Genomic DNA, 23265 nt, shown 5'->3' with positions numbered 1-23265 from the left:
GTGCATGAGCAGAGATGTATTTTGGAGATGGAACAGTGATGGGTAAAGCGCTTATGGTTTATTCCTGCTTTCACAGATCTTCACATTTAGCCTAAGAGCCAGTAATTAGGAAAAAAGGGAATGTGTTAAGTATGTAATTAAAAACTGTGAGAGAAAATATTGGGAGCTGTAAGATTTTATAAGAGCTGGAGAGATCATTTGGTTAAGAGCATTTGCTGCTCATCCAGAGGACCCAAACTGGATTCCCAGGACTCACACGGCAGTTCACAACCATCTGTAATTCCAGTTCCAGGGAACAGCACGCCCTTTTCCAGCCTCCACGCGCACCAAGCACTGCATGCACATGGTACATAGACACACATGCAGGCAAAACACTCATACACATAAAATATATTTTTAAAAGCATCTATAGAAGGAATACTATGTTTGGCTGGGGAAAGAGTAAGTACCTGTGAGCTGAGGAAGAAGAAAACTAATAATTTCAATTCTGTGACATGGCAAAGGTTTCATCTTGGTGTCTTACCCAGTCTGAAGTGGAGTCATTCCAATACAGCGGTTAAACACCAGTTCACAGTCTATAGGATACACTCACCCCTTTCAACTGTACAAGTACTGCAGCTGCCCCCACGGTCCAGTTTGGGGTATTTCCATCCCACCAAAACGATCCATGATCCATTCCCACCCCAGATCCTGGTATACCTAGTTATTCACATGTACTTTATTGAGACAAAATGACCTTGCAAACTCAGGATAACTCAAATGAAAGCCAGGCTAGACTCCCAGTGCACGTTTGTTCGGTAGTGCGTCAGGGTCAAACCCGGCTCGATATGTGACCATAGGCTTTTCTCATTCCCTGGACAAAAAGCAGCAGGCGCCTCTGTGCTCTGAGCAACTAGCATTCGAGGACCAGGCGAAGCCATGTGCGCACGCGCGGCCCCGGGGAGCCGATAAACGCAACCGAAATCTTCTCCAGACCTGTCGGGTCAGCCGTTGGAACGCTGCCATTTGGGATCTGAATACCCACGCGTGATACCTACAGAACCCACACCTGGAAGGAGGTCCCTCCTCTTCTCCCCCACCGGCCGTCCTCCGAGACCCTCTGGCTGCGAAGACGCGACGCTCAGGATCGCTCCCGCTGTTGGCCACACCCCTAGCTGCTATATTGCGTCTGGTTGGCTGACAAAAGCTTCGGTCCCGCCCACTTGAGACAACGCCAAAAGCCACGTACGCCTTTTTACGTGTCTCGCCCCCGAAAGCGGAAGTTGCGCAGTCGTGGCTAGCGCTGCGGCGGCGCCGGGCTTGTGTGTTTATATATGTATATATACACACACACACACACACACACACACACACACACACACACATATGTGCTGTAGTCAGCTGCAGCGCGGGGGCGGCACACGGCATTAGAAGGCGCCGGAAGTGTCCGTGTCGAGGGGCGGCGGGAGAGGGGCCACCAAGGCAAGCCAGTCAGCGGAGCTAGGCGAAGCGGCGAGACGCGAGTCCGCCGCGTCCCGAGTCCCCGGCCCAACCGGGCTTTTCTCTTCGGCCAGACATGGACTTCAGGGAAATCCTCCTGATCGCTTCCAAAGGACAAGGTGTCAACCACGTACCGGTGAGTCTCCGGGCTTGCAGTAGGAATCCCGGGCGTCAAGTTCGTATGTGACGGGTGGAACTTCTATGCGAGCGCCTATCGGCCTCGGAAACTTGGACTACGCCCTCTTCTGGAGTTTATACGGGGATGCGAAAGGGGAGCTTTTTTTTGGGTGGGGGGGTAGTTTCCGCCATACCATGTTCCCCGAAAGGTGGACTTTGCGGCTTGGGGATTTTAGAGTTGCGCAAAAGTGGGTGAGTGAGCCGCGCCTGGCAGAATGCTGTCTAGCAGTAGTAGCTCCTGGCTTCGAAAAAAACTTCAGCCCCTATATTGAAGACCAATATAGCCAGGAAGCTCGGGCACTTTAAGGACTTCGCACGATACAGCTTTTTGGTTCTTTTTGGCGAGTCTAATGCCGGTTTTAGCGTGATTTCTTGGAAAGGTTCTCTTGTTCGTGGCCCCACCCACTGAGCCAAAGATGTTATCACCTGCCAAAGAGGTGTCTTACGTTGGGAAGAGAAGTTAGAGCATTTCAGGAAACCCAAGGCCAACTGTGAGGTGACCACGTGGGCTGCGGGTGTGTGGTAGACCTTTTATTTGCCTAAGGTGCGTGACGGATTTCCTGTTCGAGCGGGTTAGGCAAAGCCGACTTCAGCTTTCGTTTCCTATTGGACTTCCAGATTTTTAGATTCCGTTTGCACAGTTCCAGAGCTAAATGCTGAAGTGGTCCGACATCTGGTTTCTGGGGTCATAGCTGTTTTGCATAAACTAATCATTTCTGGATCATCAGAAGGTCCCCCAGCACAGCTGTAAACCGATATTTCGCGTTTTGATATTTGCGGTTTGATCAGTGAAGGGTCCAACTCAAAACACCTCTCTTCGATTCAGTCAGCTGGAATTTGAGATCTCACGTGGACTCTTCATTTCCTAGTTTTGTATATTGCAGTATTTTTTTCCCTTCTCTTGCCACTTCTGGTCCAATCCAGCCTATTTTTTTACTCATTTGAATATATTAACCTAAAATGACGAGTAGTTATTTTTGTATGTGTACATATACATACATATGTTTTATATATAGTATGTATGTATATATATGAACAGCCATCTCCCATCCCGATAATAATCACTCAGAATAAGCATTCTTCTGTGCCACAACTCATAATCCTTGCAGGTTGAAGCTGTGGGCACAAGCCTTTGAAACCTGGAACAACAATACTTTATGCATTTGTAGATTTTCAAGTCAGTGTTAGGCCCATTCATCTTTGCATAATTATTTCATCTTAGATCTTTCTGAATTTCAAAAAAGGTTTTTTTTTAAAAAAAAAAAAAAAAAAAAGGTAGTAGCCTTAATGCCCAGTAATTGTCTTGTGGAAAAATCAGAACCCAGATTTTATTTTTTTAAAATATTTATTTATTCTGTATACAATATTCTGTCTGTGTGTATGCCTGCAGGCCAGAAGAGGGCACCAGACCCCATTACAGATGGATGTGAGCCACCATGTGGTTGCTGGGAATTGAACTCAGGACCTTTGGAAGAGCGGGCAATGCTCTTAACCTCTGAGCCATCTCTCCAGCCCCAGAACCCAGATTTTAAAAGCCAGTAGCTGGGTGGGTGTGGTGGCTCACCCCTTTAGTTACAATACTGGCAGAGGCAGAGCTCAGTGAGTTCAAGACCATCCTGGTCTACAACATGAGCTCCAGGACAGCCAGGGCTATATAGAGAGACCCTATCTCAAAAAAATAAACTTATTAATTAAAAGTCAATAGCTACTGGGAGAGAAGCAGACAAATAATCCAAAAATTTCAAAATACATGGTGTTTGTTGCTGTGTCTGCACTAACAGAAAATGAAGAAAGGTAAATTGGTGACGTAATTTAAAATTAAATAATTGAATAAGACACATTTTATGAATCATCTTTCTCTTCTCCCAAGTCGTAGAAGATTGACTCTGTTTGCAACATTAGCTCCTTTATCTTTTATGTGGAATTAAAGTCATAAAAAGCAGTTGGAATAAAACTAGCTAAATAGTATGAAATTTAATCCATGATTTTTCGTAAACAGATTTATCTATGCATCTTAATTTTATCAGCTCAAAATAATTTGAACAATTATAAACAGTATTTACAAATCCATATGTACTGTGCTTAGTATTTAACATACATTAACAAGAGTTGTATTTCATATGTGTATTGTTTTCATATTATTGTTTTCTCAGTGATGGGACTGGGCTTGGGACCTCTCATGTAAGGCAAGTAAGTACTCTGCAACTGAGCTTCAATTTCTGGGCTCCATCCCCAAATCCTTTACCTGTTTCTGAAAGATGTAGCTAATATGACTAGTCTCCAAATTTGCATTTCCCTTATTTAAGTGTTTCTTTTACTTAAACAGGTAACAATGTTTTACTTAAACAGGTAACAAGTGTAACAAATTTTGCAAAATAAGTACCTTATCAGCTACCCCTAGCCTGTGGACCACTGAAAGCCTGAACTCTTAGCACTTGGGAGGTACAGGAGGCTGTTCTCACCAGGTGTTCAAGATCCTTAACTACAAAGCAGTTGTAAACCAGCCTAAGCTACATGAACCCATGTCTCTAAATAGCTAAATAAATGCTACCATCCAGCTCAAGAAGCATTTTGATACACACGCGCGCGCGCACACACATACACACACACACACACACACACACCGCTGTGTGTCATGCATAATATGATCTACTTGGCCTAAACCTGATTAGGGAATCAAAGGACTTTGAGTAACTGACAGCATCCCTTTGTGTGCTTGGTCCTTTCCCCTCTTTAGCTATTTCTCTCCTCACCTTCTTGGATCCTATCCGAGCTTTAGAGTTCTTAGACCTACCTTTACTGAGGAAAGCTAACCAGACTAAAGATGGGTAAAAGCCAATAGGTTAACATGTTGGCCTGTCACAGATGTAGGTGTCTGTATCTGGCTGCAGAGCTACAGTTGTATATACCCTTTTACTGGAGTACTTGGCACTAGAAGTATTCTGTGTGTCAGATTTTTCCCCAGAATTTTGTGACATTTATATAAATATAATGAGATATGAGGATAGGAATGGCGTCTAAAAACAAAATTAATCTGTTTCATATGTATGTATATAATTTATGTAGTTTGGAGATATTTTTAGTTTTTTATTCTTTGACAATTTCATACACAAATAATAATAATTATTGTTACCCTTCATTATCCTCTCACCCCTCTCCCACTGTACCTTTCTCCCAAGCCCCTCTCCTACTTTCATGACGTGTGTGAGTGAGACAGAGAGAGAAAGAGAAAAAAAAGAGCACTCCATTGGGTTGGAATAGGGCCACTTGCATGAGCATGCGTGAGCATGGGCAGTTTACCAGAGACTCAACCACTAAAGAAATGACTCCTCCCTGAGCAGCTGCTGCCCCCTAGCTCATCAACCTTTATTTACTGCAAGGAGCAATGAGCCCTGTCTTAAGTTACTTTCCTGTTGCTGTGATAAGACACATGACCCGGCAACTTATCGAGCAGTTTACTAGTTTACAAGGTTAGCGTTCATGACCATCATGGCACAAAGCATGGCAGCAGGCAGGCAGGAGTGTGCTGGAGTAGTAGCTGGGAGCCAACTGGAAATGTCATCTTAGGAACCCAAAGCCTAGTGACACCACTCCACCACCTGGGACCTCATGGAGGCCATTATCATTCCAACTATCACAGGTCTCATGAGCCCCTCTACTATACATGATGTTGGGAATGTCAGCTCTGTCTTGCGTAGATTTTGTTCAGGTAACCAGATCTTGAAAATTACTTTCATACAATATTTCTAAAACAGTTTTCCTTTTTTAAAAAACTTACTTTATGTATGTGGGTGTTTTGCCTGCTTGTATATTTGTGCAGGTGTGCAGTGCAGTGCCCCAGAATCTAGAAGAGGGCATTAGATCCAGCTGGTCCACGGGGGTCGTGGAAAGATGGAGACAGACCACCAAAGTCTAGTAAACCAGAAACAAACTTTATTCCAGGAAAAAAAAATCAAAAAAATAAATCTCCATGGGGCACAAAAAGCTTACCAGCTAGCCGAGACCACAGCCAGCGTTCACTCTTGTAAGGCTGTGGCAAAAGATGGCTTCCAAACTACTCCTTTTATAGCAAGCATTTTAGGCAATAACAAAAGAATTTTTACAGTCTCAAGGTAAAACTCAGATACAAATTGCCCTTCTTTGTAATTTCCATTAACAGGGTTTTTCAGTTAAACTAGTATTTGTATTTAGCCCATTGTTTTCCCCTGGCACTCCTTGATGGTGTTTACCAAGGCTCTGCACCTCCCTGCCACTGCCAGTTTTGCATGGCAGGGAAGCATATGGGAAAAATATAAAACCAAAAAGTCAAAAGTCACGTCCATCCCATCATTTAAAAGTTACCTCCGCTCATATCAGTTGCTGGCCATGACTGGCCAGGGGGTATCTAAAAGCTGATCCTCAGTTTGCAGAGCGACCCTAAGTTTGCAGAGGGCAGCTTCAGCCTCACAAACAGAGCTATGGGTTGTAAAGTAACCCACTGTTAATAGTTAATCCTTAAGCTGCTGAGAAAGCTGCTGACAGTCTGCTCTCATTCTCCTGGGCTTACAACTTTATTTCTACTTATTTTTGGAATCTACATTTTTATATTCTTTATTCTTGTACTCTTCAATCTCCTGGAACTGGAGTTAGAGAGGGTTGTGATCCTCTGTATGTGTGCTAGGAACTGCACCTCGGTCCTTCACAAGAGCATTATGTGTTCTTAAGCACAGAACACCTTAAAGTGCTTCTGCATTGACTTTAACCCGTGGTGTGAAATTTTCAACTTGTGGTGTCCTATTGTTAAAGGGATCAGAGTTTGAGTTGGGTGTTTCCAGATCCTTGGCCTCTTATCCAAAGAGTTGAAAATAAGGGCACACACATACATTTGCAAAAGAAACATGATAATTTTATTTAGCACAAAGCAATAAGATAATACTTGACAGAACAAGAGTAAAGGTACTCAGGGCCCCAGGATGCAGCCTGGGGAAAGGGGGCCTAGTTTACTATGAATACAGTTAGGGTAGGTTCTTTATTTTGATTGATGGATGGGTTATATAATCATTTCCTCTGCTGTGCATGTCCCTCCCCATAATGCATCTGATTTTAATTCTGTCCATTCCTCCAATTATGCATAGGCATAAGATGGTAAATAAAGATTCTCCCTGGGTTACAAGACAATGCAATTTTTCCTTACTGTGCATTCTCTGAAAACCAGTTTAAGCTCAATTGGCCCTTCTATAATTGCCATACCTAGTAAACTGGAAATACTTTTAAATAAAAATTGTAAATTTGATTGTTACCAGGGGTTGGGAAAGTATCCCCTTGTTCAGAGTTGGGAGATTGTGTACCCCATACAAGTGAGGGATTGTGTGGTTCTGAGGTTGCTGGGTACGTTGTTTGCAGTGGCTATGTGTGCATAGTATGTGCAAGTAATGGAAGCAGGCTGCCAAGTACTTTATGCCAGGGGTTTGAGAATAAGCCAAAACTAAGTGGGGTCTCAAACCAAGCTGTCTCCTATGATTTTACCTGACTTCACTATCAGTCCTCAAAACATCTCAGATTTTGGATCATGTTGGATTCTGAATTTTTGTATTAAGGATGCTCAGCTTGTACTAACACTTCCTTCACTGTTCTTGTTTTGAAATGAAACAATCATCCTAGTGTTTTAGTTAAAACAAAGGTAAGATTGCAGTATGTGTGTAAGTGTTAGGCACACACTCTTCTCAGTGGAATTCTGAATACAAAAATAACAGCTGATCAAGATGATGCAACCAGTCATTGTCACTGGCTTTCTTTTTTAAAGACAGGATTTCACTCTGTAGCCTTGGTGGACCTGTGGTACTCATTATGTAAGCCAGGCTAGCTTCAGACAGATCTGCCAGCTTCTGCATCCCAAGTGCTGGGATGGTTCCTTGTGAAGAACAGTGTGGGTTAACAAAAGTTTTTGCTGCAGTAGTGATTGCTCTACAGAAACTGGATCTTGGCCTTCTGGTAGAGCTGCCAAGACATCCCTGGTGTCTCAGACAGCTGCTCTCTAGGGTAGAGCAGTACCCCACGGGGATTCTGTTGTCTCTCTTCTCTGTAACACCTTAGAGAATCTCTTTCTAAATAATGGTGATAGCAATTAATATTCATTGTGCTGAGCCTTTGCCAGGAATTGTTCTAAGCTCTTCATATGTTAATTAATTTAGTTGCCATAATGAGCATATGAAAGAGATTTTACAGATGACAAAACAGGCCTAGTGAGGTGAAGAAATTGCCCAAGGCCACGCAGTGAGTTTTAGGATTGGTTGTAGTGAAGGAGGAGGATCTAATCCCGCACTCTGCTTCAAAGTTCCTGCTCTTAACCCAGACTCTCTGTTGATTGAAGAGAGTGTATTGTTTGTCATCTTCATAGATAGAACTCAAGCTCCTTGCCTCAGCTCTTCTTTAATACAGCTTTAAGCAATAATACTGTTGGATATTTATAACGTTCTCAGTATAAAGATGGAAAAAAGGCCAAACCAATCGCATTTAGAAACAGTGGACAGGTCACTCGACCAGACCACTTGAATGGGCCCACCTGATCTTATCTGATCTCTAAAGCTAAACAGGACTGATACTGGTTAGTACATGGATGGAAAACTGGCTGACAGGTGATATTGGAAGTCTGTTCTAAAAGAGTAATCACTCCCCTAAAGGATGGGAAAGGAGAAGAATATAGGGAAGATCAGTTGTAGACCTAACTGTCTGGGGTAGATATGCATAGAAATTAGGGAATTCCGTTTAAGATTGGGCTGTGGGCCTGAGAAAAACAGTGTTGGAGTCAAATAGAAAGTGAAGTGTGAAAACATGTTTGGTCCTTAGTCATAAGACCTGCATTCACCATGCATTCAGCCACAAAGCCTGTGCCTGAGCACCAGGAAAACAACTATCCTTTTTGAAGGCCGTTTCTAACAAAGAACTCATTTAATGTGCAGTTTTATGGTAGATTTGAATAATGCACCAAGGGCTGAACCAGGGCCTCCAGCATGCCAGCAAGTTTTCTACTGTTGAGCTATACCCCAACCCTTACTGAGTGTTTTATAAACCTTGTGATGGTTGATTTTGATGTTTAACATAGCCAACCTGAATAGATGCTCTGGGTGTCTTATTCCCTTTTCGCCATCCCGCTGAGCTAGCTTAATGCAAAGAGCCGGTTTCCTGCATTCATTCTTGACTAATGTCTTGAAAAGGTGTATAAAACTTTGTGGGTGTTGATTAAAGTTAAGAATATATTGCTTGGGGGCTGGAGAGGTGGCTCAGTTGTTAAGAATACCAACTGCCCTTCCGGAGGACCTGGGTTCAATTCCTAGCACCCACATGGCAGCTAACAACTGTCTGTAACTCCAAGATATAACACCCTCACACAGAGATACATGCTGGCAAAATACCAATGTACGTAAAATAAATAAATTATTTTTTTAAAAAAGAATACATTGTTTGACTAACCAATAATAAGTGATGTAAAATCATCAGAAAATTTCTATTTTCTATTACAACAGTCTTGTTTCTCCTAAGGAGCAGTTTGGGGAATGAGGGGAAGTAACATGCTGGTCCTGACTGTGCACTTGCTGGGTAAGATTTCCAGACCGCATGCTGCTTCTTAATCTGATCTCTACAGGATGGTTTCAATGGGAGGAGTGTGTTTTTAAATGGCTTGATGTTTTCTAAGCCTGTTTGTTGGCTTTAGAATTACAAAATCTTGGCTAAATCTCAGTTGCTGTACTAAATGACAGCAATGCCACCATTGGGGATCATTCATGGGGTCCTACTGAGTGATGAAGTTGGCTTTGCAGGATGGTAAAACGGATATGTTTAGGATAAAAGAAACATGTCCAGCTGCTTTTCATGAAACCCAGACAATGAATCAGAATTGATGTGTACACCTTGGTGCGCTGTTGCTGCTGCCATCTACGACCTTCTGATCAGGGGACGGACCAAATGACTCTTCTGTCTTAAAGAGAACACAGTGTGCCCCAGCCTCAGGCTTTTTTTTTTTTTTTTAATCATTCTTTACTGTGAGGTGGGGAGAAATTGTTCATCAAAACATATTTTGATCTTTGATCTGCTTGCATGCTTGCAGCCCTTTTTAGAAAGGTCTACTGAGTTTAGTGTTAAAATATATGATCATAGCCATGTGGTGGTGTACACCTTTAATCCCAGCACTCAGGAGGCAGAGGCAGATGGATCTCTGTGAGTTCGAGGCCAGGCTGGTCTACAGAGTGAGTTCCAGGACAGGCAGGGCTACCAGAGAAACCCTGTCTCAAAAAAAAAAAAAAAACAAGAAGTTTAAACGTACATCTGCCTAAAACTGCATACAAATGTCTCAGCAGCATTTTTTATGAAGGCAAAAACAAATGGAAATCATTTAGATGGACAACTGGTGAACAGATAAGTAATAGGATATGGATCTATGCCCTGCAATATTACTCAGCTATTGAAGGAGATGGAGATAGGAAGTTCACTAATGGTTGCCAGACCCATCACTTAAGTAAGTGATTTCTTTTTGAGGTGGTTACAATATCCTGAAAACCAGAGATGATTGCTGTGAAACTCTGAATATACCAAAAATCATTTCAGTTGTGATGCTGCCTGTGAGCTATGTGACACTTGAATCCCGTGTCATTTATTATATTCATAGTATTCCTGCAGGAAAGAGCTCTCAATTCAGTTTACAAAGATGTGGCCTAACTAAGGGATCTGATTGTGTCCTAGCTTGGGTGACTAGAAAACAATTGGAACTGTCTTGGGATTTCTCCGTCAGGAATGAGTCAGTTGTCAGCATGCCATCATGCAGGATTTTCGGGTTGGATGAGGCCTGCCGTCTTCGCCAGCTGCTTGTCCTATTTAGTTGGAACTTGAGCTTATTTCAAGATACATTGTATCAATAGAGGAAAGAAAGGGAAAAGATACATTGTATCTAGTAGCCAGCTGCAACTTGAGTTTATTTTAAGATACATTGTATCAATAGAGGAAAGAAAAGGAAAAAAGATACATTGTGTCTGGCAGCCCGATTCTAAGCAGATCCTTCGGCTTCCCTCCAAGGGTGGGCATACACAGGATGGGAGAGCATGGGCGTTGACAAACTCTCATACGCTGGATAGGGAGGCGTTGGGGTTTACAGACTGCTGACTTTTCCCACAAAGATGAATTTCTTTTACTATCATCACAGACAAGATTTAGTACATAAAAAGATGTCTGCCTCATATAACAGAAGAGGGGAGACACTTTAAGACTCTTGTTTTCAGGGATGGAATGAAGTCTAGTAGTAGAGTACCTGTATGTGTGAGACTGTCTTATTCAGTTCTGTAATTTAAAAAAAATTGCTGGCCCATAGATTTATGTCCCATGTCCCAGACATGAGAATTAGCTGCATACCGTGCTTCTTTAGTAGTAGATACTTAAAAAATTGAAATATTTTTCTTTCAGGGCTCAATCATTCATTTTTCTTTATGCAGTTACTTAAAAACCAAAGTCCAGGAAAACACCATCTGTGCCTGTGCGGTATTGGTGATCTTGTTAATATGGAAACCAGTCTAACGGAACTTGTGTAGCAAATTAATATTTCACAAATTTAAATGCTACAGTTAAAGATTACTGGGCCCTTTGTTTAGATTTCTTGTTTTTCTTACTCTTTCCTCCCTCATTTTCTGCAGTACTGAGAATTGAACTCAGAGCTGGTGCACAAGCACTGGCAGACAAGCACTCTGTCACTGAGCCACATAGACTGTATATTGTTGGGTCCGGGGTGGGGGGGGGGTGTCGCACAAAGATGGGAACACCACCAAGTCTAATGAACCAGAAGCAAACTTTATTCCAGAAACCAGATCCCAGGAAAACCTGAAGCAAACTTAAAAATAAAATAAAATAAAATAAAATAAAAAACCCACAGGGCACAGAAGCTTATCAGCTAGCTGAGACCACAGCCAGAAATAGTGTTTGTTAGGCTGTGGCAAAAGGCCAGTTTCTGAACCCATCTTTTTATAGTAAGGGCACCAAGCACTAGGTCTGAACAAAGGAATTTTTACAATCTTGCCCCAACGGAGACCCTAAGGAGGGGAATGAGTTCTAACGTCAATGGGTAACTAGGCAGCTATCATGAAATATGTTTTAGAGTAGATTACAGTGAAAGTCATTAATTGCAAGAAAACAGGTGTCTTTAGCAGTTAGTCAGAAAGGGGACTGCTAGTAATACCAGAAGGTTAATAAATTAGAATTAATTGGTTCTTAGGCTGGGAACTTAGAAGACAGCTGAAAGTTCTTCACACTTTCTCAAGGTAAAACTCAGATACAGCCTGCCATACTTTACAGGCTCCATTATCAGAGCTCATTAGTCAAACCAGGTGTTTGCACCGTGGTCACTGTTTCTCCTGGTTCCTCCAGGCTGTGTATACTGGAGCCCCATGCCTCCCCTTTAACGGTGCCAGTTTCCCATAACAGAGACAGTGCCTAACCCAGAGGTCACACATCTCTATTTCCTAAGGGTTAATTCAGTTCATCAATGATGGCCAGGACACTACTCTCAGTTTGCAGAGAGAAGTTCTGGCCTTGTAAATAGAACAGCCAGTTGTAAAATGAAGCGACCTAAGCTGATGGAGGCTTCTTAAGCCTCTGAGAAAATAGCTCACTGTGAACGATTGATCCTTAATCTGCTGAGAAAGCTGCTGACAGTCTGTTCTTATTCTCCTAGACTTATAACTTCATATTTCTTTATTTTTACATTCTTATTTCTGGAATCTACATTTTTATCTTTTTATTCTTGGACTCTTCATATATCCTTAAAGTTGAATTGCTTATAGCTCTTATATTGCTTTTGTTTTTAGAAAAGGTACAGTTTGGCAGTGGGGCCTCCCAAGAAAGACCCAAAAGTGAAAGGTGTCCAGTCGGCAGCTGTGCAGGCATTCCTTAGGAGGAAAGAAGAGGAGCTTAGACGGAAAGGTACATGCTTGTGTTGTCTCTCTTCTCAGTCTCAGTGTCTGCCCCCAAAGCCATCCTCGAATCAACAGTGTGTGTTTGTAAAAATGTCGAAACAGACTAATAAATTTGGGGATGATGTATGTGTGTCTCTAAGTTAACTTTATGGACATATACATAGGTGCCTGTTCATAGTTAACTATTTGTATTGTTATATCTGCCCCTGTCCCACCCACCCTCAAGGCTTTGTGGAGCCAGGCATAGTGATATTCACCTGTTGCCTCAAGTATTCACTGGGCTGAGGCTTGGTGATAGTTCCTCGAGCCCATGAGCTTGAGAGCAGCCCAGACAACATAGCAAGGCCTTATGTCTTGGGGAGAGGTGAAAAGGCCTGGTGTAGCGACCAACTAACTCTCTATAACAAGTCTTCATTCTTTACCTTGGTCCTGACATTGGTTTAGGTATGCATTGGTTCATTCTTCAGTGGGTGCTGGTGTTCCATCAACTAGGTGTATTTATGAGCCATTTTTTACATATAAAGCAAAACCAAGTCCCTTGCTTGCTTACACATAAAGAGAAGCTCATATATGATCCACTTGTGTAAAATTTTCTTGATTTTTATTAGATGACTTCCTCATTTAACTCCTAGATATCTCAGTGTTGTCTGTGTTTTGACTGTGGACAGGTATCACATGAGCTGTCCTGAGACTTTGCAACAGTGTGTTCTCGTTTTATTCCTTTCAGCCTTAGAAGAGAAAAGGAGGAAAGAAGAACTAGTGAGAAAACGAATTGAGCTCAAACATGACAAGAAAGCCAGAGCTATGGCCAAGAGGACAAAGGACAATTTTCATGGCTACGATGGGATTCCTGTGGAGGAAAAGACAAAGAAGAGGCAGATAGCAGAAAGCCGCCCGAACCAGGGAACTGACCCAGAGTATGAGGTGGAGGAGGAAGAGTTCCTAGACTACAGTCAGGATGAGTTGGAGCAGGACTTCGAGGAGGAGCAAGAGCCTCTCAAAGCTGAAAGCAAACCAAAGGCCCCCCTTAAAAGTGCCCCTCCACCCATGAACTTCACTGACTTGCTGAGGTTAGCTGAGAAGAAGCAGTTCGAACCAGTGGAGATTAAGGTAGCGAGGAAAGCCGAGGAGCGGCCCATGACTGCAGAGGAACTCAGGGAGCGAGAGTTTCTTGAACGAAAGCATAAGAAAAAGAAACCTGAGACCAACGCCAAACTACCTCCGCCTGTGTCCAAAAGGACCCCCTCTCATAGAGACAGTGTGGGCACAAAACCCAGCAAGGGTTCTGGGGACAGGCAGCCTTCTTCCAAAGGATTGCTGTCTCCTCATGCTGAGAAGAAACCCAGACCCAGCACAACCAGTGAAAAGCAAGTAGCTTTGCCTTCATCCAAATCCATGTCAGGAGAGAGAACCAAGGCAGGATCTGGCAGTAGCTCCCAGGCCTCACACAATAGACCTGTCTTCAATGGGGCTGGAAAGCCCCACCCCAGCACCTGTTCCCCAAGTGTCCCAAAGACTGCTGCTAGTGGGACTCAGAAACCTGCTTCTGAGCACAAAGCCAAAAAACCTCTTCCTTCTCATCCCAGCCATTCCAAACCTGGGCCCACAGTCTTCTCACACAACAAAGCTAAGAGTCCAGGTATCAGACAGCCAGGCAGCAACAGCGACTCAGCTTCTGGACGACCCAGCCCAGGGACAGCCCGGCCCACAGTTAGTTCTGGCACCATGCCCAGGCGCCAGAATGGCAGCTCCAGCTCAGGACCTGAGCAGTCAGCCAGTGGGATCAGAAAGCTGGCCAGCCATCCGCATCCCTCTGGACGACCAGTCAATGGCACAAATGGTCCTGGACGACCTGCCAGCAGCTCCAGTGGCCCTGGGCGACCCATCAGTGGCCCTGGTAGTTCTGGAAGACCTTCGAGCAGTTCTGGAGGTCCTAGGCGGCCTGTAAACAGTCCACATGACATTCGACGACCAGTGAGCAACCAAGGTCCCCCTGGGCGGTCAGTCAGTGGCCCTGGGAGATCTCTAAGTGGTTCCATTCCAGCTGGACGGACTGTCAGTTCAGGCCCTGGAAGACCAGTGAGCAGCTTAGGACCTGGACGAACAGTTAGTGGCCCAGGCCTCCCCATAAAACCTAAGTGCACTGTTGTCTCAGAAACAATTTCTTCAAAGAATATTATTAGTCGGTCAAGCAATGGACAGATAAATGGAATGAAGCCTCCCATGTCTGGCTACAGATCTGCCCCAGGTAAAATATCACCATGCCATTGGGAAAGTACATAACTTTATATGACCAGGAACCCTGCAACCACGTCCTCGTGCCCTGTGTGTACTGACTGTTGATAGTAGAAAAGAGGCTTGTCTGGGATCCCTTGTTTACACACCACCTTGTTCTCTCACATGTAGCAAATCTGACTGATTTGTGAGAGAAATGGCTGGTGGTTTGGTGGATAAGATAGTGTTTTACTTGAAGACCATGAGGCTTAAAGATGAGAGAATAATGATGAGCGTGAAGCCTTGGTGCTCCGTTCACCAGCAGATGTTCGTTGGCACCTGTTGTGCCCCAGCAGCTATCTTAGACTGTCCTGAGTTCTGTTCCTGTAGTAGGCATGGTGAAGAGCCTTGCTGCTGGTGCTTTAGGAGTCTGCCATCTCCAAGTTTGGAGTCCCTGATGGGCCCCGCCAGCTGCTTCCTGTAGACACTGCATGCTGCATAGGTACTTGTTATTTGTTGGGATCCATAGAGAGGATAAAAAGAAACCAATGCCCAAATCCCTTGTTTTAGATTTCAGAGACTAGAAGAAGGTTATTCTCAGACACTGTCTGTTAAGTGTCTTTTGCAAAGTTGTTCTTTGGGTTTTTTTTTTTTTTTTTTTTCTTTGTTGTTTTTGTTGAGGGACTGAGGAAATTAATGTTTTAGTTTGTGGTTTTTTTTTTTTTTTTTTTTTTTTTTTTTAAGAGAAGGTAGCCCATGTTGGCTTGGCACTTACTGTATAGCTGAGGGTGGCCTTTGATATCTGATACCCTGTCTCTACCTCCTGAGTGCTGGAATTACAAGTGTGTACCACCAAATATACTATATATATAGCTATAGTGCCAGGACACAAGCCCAGGGCTTCATATATCCTGGCAAGCTCTCTGCTGAGCTACATCCCCAGGTCATTTTTTTACTTTCAGTCATTAAGATAAAAATACAATAATAAAGTGAGTTTTTCTTGCAGTTATACTTTTAACTCTCTTTGAACAATTATAATTCTGAGAACATTTTATACTTGGGACTTTTTCTTTTCTCAGGTGTGGTCTTGCTGTGTTGCCTAGAGCATCTTTAAACTGCTGGCTCAGGCTCCAAGCCCAGATAGCTGTAGCTAAGGCAGTGCAGGACTTTGAATTTTTAAGAGAAATACAGGAAAAATAGGGAACTACTTTCAGTATCTTTATTTGGTAGAATTAAAATTGATTCTATGGCAGTTTGTAACAACCCAGTTCCAGAAATTTTACTGATCTTTTAAATACCAGAAGTATGTCTAAGCTAGAAAACATAACAAGCAACAAGGCTCAGTCCCTCCAGATTCTTCATCCAGCAGGGATGTGCAGCCTGTGCTGAGCGCCGGCTGGATGCTTTGCTTTCAGCTGCACCTCTATTGTGGTTTTCCAAGACAGGGTTTCTCTATGTAGCCCTGACTGTCCTGGAACTCGCTCTGTAAACCAGGCTGGCCTTAAACTCACAGAGATCTGCTCATCACTGCCTCCTGAGTGTTGGGATTAAAGGTATGGGCCACCACGACTCTGCCAGGGGTGCCATCTTACTGTTTGTTTCTCTGAACTCCAGGTGATATAGTCCACTGCAAGAAATACTTTGCCATACAATGTTCTTATAAGTCATGGCTTTGTGCTTAGGTCCTCAAAGGCTCCCCTTCCCGACTGGCTACAAAAGACCTCGAGAGTATGAAGATGATGATGATGATGAATATGATTCAGAAATGGATGATTTCATCGAAGATGAAGGAGAACCTCAGGAAGAAATATCCAAGCATATTCGGGAAATCTTTGGCTATGACCGAAAAAAGTAAGCTGAAGGTTTACCTAAATATCAACTTTTTGTCGTTTGTAGGAGAGAAACATTAACAATGGAGGCATTAAATGCTTAGTTAGGAACCTTTAGGTGGTGGGGGGTCCTAAAATGATTTAGTCTTAGAGCAGGTGCCGATTAGTTTTTAATGTCATGTTGACATAGTCTGCAGTCATTTGGGAAGTGAGACCTTGAGTTGAGAAATGCTCGCTGCCAGATTGGCCTCTGGGCAACCCTGTGGCACATTTTCTTGATTGATGTGGGCAGTGTCGCCCCAGGCCTAGAGGTCCTGAGTGCTACATAAAAAAGGCTGAGCCAGCTGTGGTGGCACAAACTCAGGAGGCAGAGGCAGGTGGATCTCAGTGTATTCAAGGCCAGCCTGGTCTACAGAGTGAGCTCCAGGACAGCCAGAGCTACACAGAGAAACCCTGTCTCCAAAAACCCTTAAAGAAACAGAGAAAGTGGCCTGAGTAAGCCATGAGGAGCAAGCCATTGAGCAGCCTCTGCATTAGTTCCTACCTCTAGTTCTTGGCTTGCCTTCCTGGATAGTGGATTTAAAAGTTGTACAATAAAAAAAAAAAAAAAACAAAAAAAAAAACCCTTTACTTCCTGGGTTGGTTTTGCTCCCAGCAATAGAAACCTTAACTAAGGCACAAAATAGTTTCTGATGAATTCAGAGTGTTTTGTAATGTTTCCTTGTGAGCTGCTTTCTTTAAAAGAGAGGGAGTAAAGCGGCCTCATGTAATACAAATAGATGGGCTTTGAAGTCAGAAAGTCATTCTGGTAAGACACCTGCTTTTCTTTTTTTCCTTTTTCTTTCTAGTTTTTTGTTTTTTGCGGGGGGGGGGGGGGGGCATTCGAGACAGGGTTTTTCTATAGTTTTGGAGTCTGTCCTGGAACTTACTCTGTGGACCAGGCTGGCCTCGAACTCACAGAGATCCACCTGCCTCTGCCTCCCAAGTGATGGGATTAAAGGTGTGCGCCACCACCACCCGACAACACCTTCTTTTCTTGGGTGTAATGTTTTGCTACCCAGGAATGTGGACCATGGTCACTAGTATGGGACCATCACTATTATTGATGTGTCTAGGAGCTTATTAAACCTGCAGGGTCTCAGGCCCCAACCTTAGTCCTGCTGAATGCACATGTGTTTTATAAAGTCCCCAAGTAAGGCTTTGTGAGCCATTAATGTATAGAAATAAAGCTTCACTTTGGAAGTATTGTCGTATGTGCGTGGGACAGATGAGACCTGTCAACATTTCCTCTGACATCTTTAGAAGCCCCTCTGAGAAGCTCGGCCATCTACAAGGCTTTAACATCTGGGGCTCTTAGTAGGAGGAAGATCAAGTTGCTCTAGAGCTGAAGTCAGAGCTGGTGAGTTCAGGGCAGCTTGGGAAGCAGTAACACTTGCTTACGCTTCTGGTCACTTCTGGTCACACCATTGACTTGTTACTTGTTACTGTTGGAAGTTCTCATTCCACTGGGTCATAATGGTCTAGTGTATGTATTAATATGTATCGATTTTCATATTGTGGTTCAGGATTTTAATATAAGGTATTAAATGAATGTAGCTGGTTGAAGAAGTTGGGTTCGGTGGTTTTGTGAATGCTGGGCTCAGGAAGAGTTGCCTTGTAAGGATCTAAGGCTCATTTAGTGTCTTTACTGAAAAACCAACTTCTACCCATTGTCTGGCCTTTCACTCCCAAACAAGGTGGGAGGAATCCTAAAACCGAATTGTTTAGTGTTAAGTAGGTTTGGTTTGATTTGGTTTGGTTTGGTTTGGTTAGATGAGGATATAACTCTATAAGAAAATTGAATTTCTTGCCAGGCGGTGGTGGCACACACCTTTAATCCCAGCACTCGGGAGGCAGAGGCAGGTAGATCTCTGTGAGTTCAAGGCCAGCCTGGTCTATAAGAGCTAGTTCCAGGACAGGCTCTAAAACTACAAAGAAACCCTGTCTCGAAAAAAAAAGAAAGAAAATTGAATTTCTGTTCATTTTTTACTTTGCTTTCTTGCCAGATATAAAGACGAAAGTGACTATGCCTTACGTTACATGGAGAGCAGCTGGAAGGAGCAGCAGAAGGAGGAAGCCAAGAGGTGAGCGGGAGACTTGGTACATTATGTAATTTTATGTAAAAATGTCTGAAAAGCTTGCAGCTGCGGGGTTTGGAATGGGGGCCAGACCACATGGTTCTCTGGACGATACTGATACTAGCTGGCTGTGAAAGCCTTAGACAAATTCTTTGCCTTTCTAAGGTTTTCCCATTTGTAAAATGAGATGATATTGCTTTACTCATTGAAGCATTGTAGGGATTAATATGTAGCCAAGGCGGTTGCAGTATCTCATGTGTAATGTACACTGAAATCAGAGGCGTCTGAGTCTGCCATGGACTGTGTTTTTTTGCCCATCAGACTTGTCTCGATCTTGGAACTTGTAATTTTGCTGCCTCAGGAACCTAGGGGCAGCAGATTAGATTCCCTCTACCTCCTTCTTGTGTAGCTGCCCAGTCATGAGCTCCTGAGAGTCTCCTGGGTAAGGATAATAAATGATTACTTTGCTTATTGTGTTAGCGGTTTCCCATTACAGAGAAATAATTCACCTCAGTCCCAACACAAACAGCTTTCTTTCTTTTGACCCCCCCTCCTGTAACTACAAAAAATGTCAAAAATAAGTATTAGAAAGAAGAATTCAATTATTACTGATGAATGAATGTCTTCTGGGTATTTGTACTGTGTATGTGTACGTCAGTTATTTTCTTTTTATGTGGGTGCCAAGGACAAACTCAGATCATGAGTCTTCTTTATTTTTAAATGTTTTTTTAAGAGGATAGAATGATGGCACAGTGCTCGAGGAGGAGAACTTGCTCTTGTAGAGAACCTGAGTTCAGTTCCCAACACCCACATCCGGTGGCTCAGAACTGCCTGTGACTCCAGCTTCATAGAATCTGCCCAGTTCTGGCTTAGACAGGCATCTGCATTCACGTGCACATACCTACACCTTTTTTAAACTTAAAAAACAAATTAAAAAAAAAAAAAAACAAAACAGGATCTCTCTATGTAGTCCTGGCTGTCCTGGAACTCAGGGATTCATTGCCCAAGTGCTGGGATTGAAGGTGTACACCACCTTGCCTGACTTCACAATCTTTTTTTTTTTAATTTGAGATAAATTTATATTTTATTAATTTAAATGTGGATATTAAGGCTTTTTTGTGATTTCTGTTGTAAAAATCTTTATTCTACATTTTGTGTCTGTAACCCCGTTTTAAATTGTGTGTTGCATGTGTGTATGTGTGTGTGTGTATGTATGTATGTGTATATAAATGTCTCCCTTTTACATGAGCAAACTCATTAGCACAGTCCACACAAAAGATACCAGTCTTGCCTTTTAACGTCGTAATTTTGTGTGTATTAACAAATACCCTTTAAAACAATTTCTCCATAGTTTAAGACTAGGTATGCAAGAGGACTTAGAGGAAATGAGACGTGAAGAGGAAGAAATGAAACGTCGAAAGGCCAAGAAGCTGAAGCGACGTTAGCTGCTGCTGAATGTGTGAATCTGGGACCCTGCTGCAAGGATTCCTGCCTTCAGACTGAGCAAGCCTTTACCCGTTCAGATCGACACCCGGGCACTCAGGAAGGAACACACACTGTCCTGTCATCTGAGTGTACAGTGCTCTCAGACAGTCCAGGCTGGAATCTGTAATGCAGATGATACGATGCTTGCCGTGTGCTCTGATGACATTAACGATTCACAGGTGCCGGCTTTGATCATGATGAGCTATGCACACTACTGTGGGGCCACTTACCAGTCAGCGGGTCTATTATTGTTCCTTTGCTACTTTAAAAGGAGAAAAAGATTGATGTGTGAGTGGGGCACTACCCAGATCTCAGTCGTACTGTCTTTAGGAAGGGCCTAGCACTTCTGTGAATGCTGCCAGCAATAAAGTGACCTGTCCCAGTCTATGTTTGAATTGAAAACCCAGGAAAGAGTAGGCTTTATAATTATTACATGAATGTCACCCTTGTGACTTTGACATACAAAATAGAATTATATTGTATTCAGCATTATTTGTGGATTGGATGCTAAGCATTCTTAATTTATATGATTAGGTGATAAAATTTTTCTAAGTTAAAATATAAATTTTTCCAGAATAAGAAATATTCTTTTCTAGTTTTCCTTTCAGGCTTCCTGTCACATTGACCTTAGTATGAAGTAGATGAGGCCCTTACTATTCTGTTGATTGTTTTGTTTCTTTCTCTTCTTTTCTTTCTTCCTTTTATTAAAGAATGATGGCTATTTGGATATTAGATTTGAAAGAGTAATGGTTTAAAAAATCAACAAGTGACATGTGTTGTGCCCTCTGCTCTATTTCCCATTCAAAAAGATATTCTGGGACCCTAAGGTGCCCCTGTACCTCTTGATGTTAATAACATTGCATTTGTAGCTTAAATTTCTTAGAAAATGTTAATGACCAAAAAAACAGAAACTAAGTATTTAGTGTATCAAGAAGAGTACCGCCTTCTCCTCTGTCCGTATTGCACTTTGATTTCTAACTATGCACTGTGGTGAAAGTTTCCTGTTGGTGATTTACTGAGCTGTGAAACTTCTGTCCTTCTCAGAAGTCAGGCCTACAGACTTTATGTCACTTCAGCCTAGAGTCCATCCAGGCTGATCTAGGGTCTGGCTGGAAGGAAGCCATGTCTCAAGGATAGTCAGCAACAGAAAAAGAGATAGGATGCTAGAGACCCGAGGGTTGGAAGCAGTCAGAATTTGGTCTGTGGGGCAATTCCACAGTGAATCTGGCTTCTTCAGCTCTTAAGCCATGAGGGATGGGGTGCTGGAGAAGCTGGTCTACAAAGAGCTCTTGCTTTTCAACAGGTCCAGACTTTATGTCTTTTGTCTATGATGTCTTCATTCTTTAAGCTTGAATATTATGAGTGATCATTTTTAGCTTTCCTTTGTGGGACCATTTGACCCAGTCCTTAAAACTTACTCATTTTGAATTGAGTTTCAAACTTAATTCAAAAGTGCAAGGATTAAATTTTAGATGGTATATGATATCTTAACTCACCATGTAGATTTGGTTTTTTGGCTTTTTTTGTTGGTGGTGGTGGGGTTTTTTTTGGGGGGGGGGGGGGTTGTGACAGGGTTTCTCTGTGGAGCATTGGCCCTGTCCTGGCACTAGCTCTTGTAGACCAGGCTGGCCTCAAGCTCACAAAGATCCGCCTGCCTCTGCCTCCCGAGTGCTGGGATTAAAGGTGTGCTCCACCACCGCCTGGCTCCCTATCCCACGGTTAAAGGGAGTATGATATTCTACTTGATAAAGTAGGGCTGGAACGTTATTTTATTTGCTATCACTTGTATGCTTTCCCCTCCATGATTTTTCTTGGATAACCTTTCAATATTCCTACTCTGGAAGCTATAATTGCAGGCAAGGTTTCTGGTGACTGAAAGCACTGTACTCAGTCAGTTACAGGGTGCAGCTATTTGCACAGAAAGGAGCCATTATGCTAGATTAAAGTTTCAAAACTTGGTAGAGTCAGGTTGTAATGTCTGTCATGTCTGAGTGCATTTCTGTTAACAGATATGCATCGACTTTTATGTTGAAAAAACACAGGAAAGAAAGACTGTAAGTGTCTTCCCTATTGCTCTTCTGTATTTCCTGACCACTGAGAAAAGCTTACAAAGCCTAGGAGGAAACAGGAGCAGGCTGTTCTTTTTTCAAGGTTTACAAATTAAGTGCTTGATTTTTAATGTATGCTCTCTACTGTCTTGATTTTCAGATTTGATTCACTATTTGAAGATGTGCCTTTTATTGGGTGATGTTAATTCTCGAATGTAGTAATGTTCCACAATTGTAATGTTACATGATCATGGGTGTGGCATTCTCTAACAAATTATGTGACAAGAAAGTAGTTTTCATAAAACTTGTGGCTCTGATTGCACAGTCCCACTTGCTAAAGCGAAGGGCACTTTGTTTTAAGGCTACTTCAGAACTGGTCTTTGTACTTTCTCTGTGCAGTGGATGCAGTTGTATCCATTTAGAGGCAGGGTACCACATGTCACGGGCAGCCCTGTGTGTGTCATGAGAAAGTTCAAAGACTTAACAGAAAGTCTAAGGGAACATGGAATTTCATTTTTGTAATGGTAACCCCCAAGATTTTCTCCAAGAAATAAATTATTTTGTATTTTATAACTTAAAAGCAGCTAGTAGTACATTTCTGAGATATAGCAGAAGACCAAAACATTTTGGAAAGAGAATAAATATATGCAGAGAGACTGGTTGTTTTATTTTCAGTGTGCTGATTAGACTATTTATTTTGTGAGTGGATGTGATGAAATACATATTCAGGTGTTTAGTGTATGATTAAGAGTGAAATATAGATTTTTTTGGAGTTATTAAATCATGATGTCTTTTACATAATGGACAAATCAAATGTAAAAGAAGAAAATTTGGACATAGCTTAGCTTGTTTTCTGGTGCTGTTGACCTGCAGAAGAATATACTTTTGCATATACAGGTGAATGTTTTGCAATTTATGTATACAAGAAATTGTAGGCATTAAAATATTTTATTGATATTTTTACTGGTTTTCATTCATTGTTCAA

At 42.5% G+C, this 23265-nt stretch overlaps 1 protein-coding gene across 1 annotated transcript; it reads left to right on the top strand.

Annotated features, from left to right (window-relative positions):
- Positions 1-1281: 1281 nt before the first annotated feature.
- Positions 1282-23237, top strand: Spty2d1 (SPT2 chromatin protein domain containing 1). The gene is made up of 6 exons (XM_038314051.2): positions 1282-1615; positions 12480-12594; positions 13315-14835; positions 16484-16652; positions 18676-18753; positions 20099-23237. Exons 1-6 carry the CDS (start codon positions 1556-1558, stop codon positions 20190-20192), a joined length of 2037 nt encoding a protein of 678 aa, XP_038169979.1. The 5' UTR covers positions 1282-1555; the 3' UTR covers positions 20193-23237.
- The last annotated feature ends 28 nt before the right edge of the window (positions 23238-23265 follow it).

Source organism: Arvicola amphibius, chromosome 12 (assembly GCF_903992535.2).
Source record: "Arvicola amphibius chromosome 12, mArvAmp1.2, whole genome shotgun sequence".
Lineage (NCBI taxonomy): Eukaryota > Metazoa > Chordata > Mammalia > Rodentia > Cricetidae > Arvicola > Arvicola amphibius.
Note: the sequence above shows the minus strand (reverse complement) of the source record. Positions and strands in the feature narration are given on the sequence as shown.

Coding starts and splice junctions, on each gene's coding strand:
- Spty2d1 (XM_038314051.2), top strand. CDS start 1,556: ATGGACTTCAGGGAAATCCTCCTGATCGCTTCCAAAGGACAAGGTGTC. Junction 1,616..12,479: donor AAGGTGTCAACCACGTACCG/GTGAGTCTCCGG, acceptor TTTTGTTTTTAG/AAAAGGTACAGTTTGGCAGT. Junction 18,754..20,098: donor CAGAAGGAGGAAGCCAAGAG/GTGAGCGGGAGA, acceptor ATTTCTCCATAG/TTTAAGACTAGGTATGCAAG.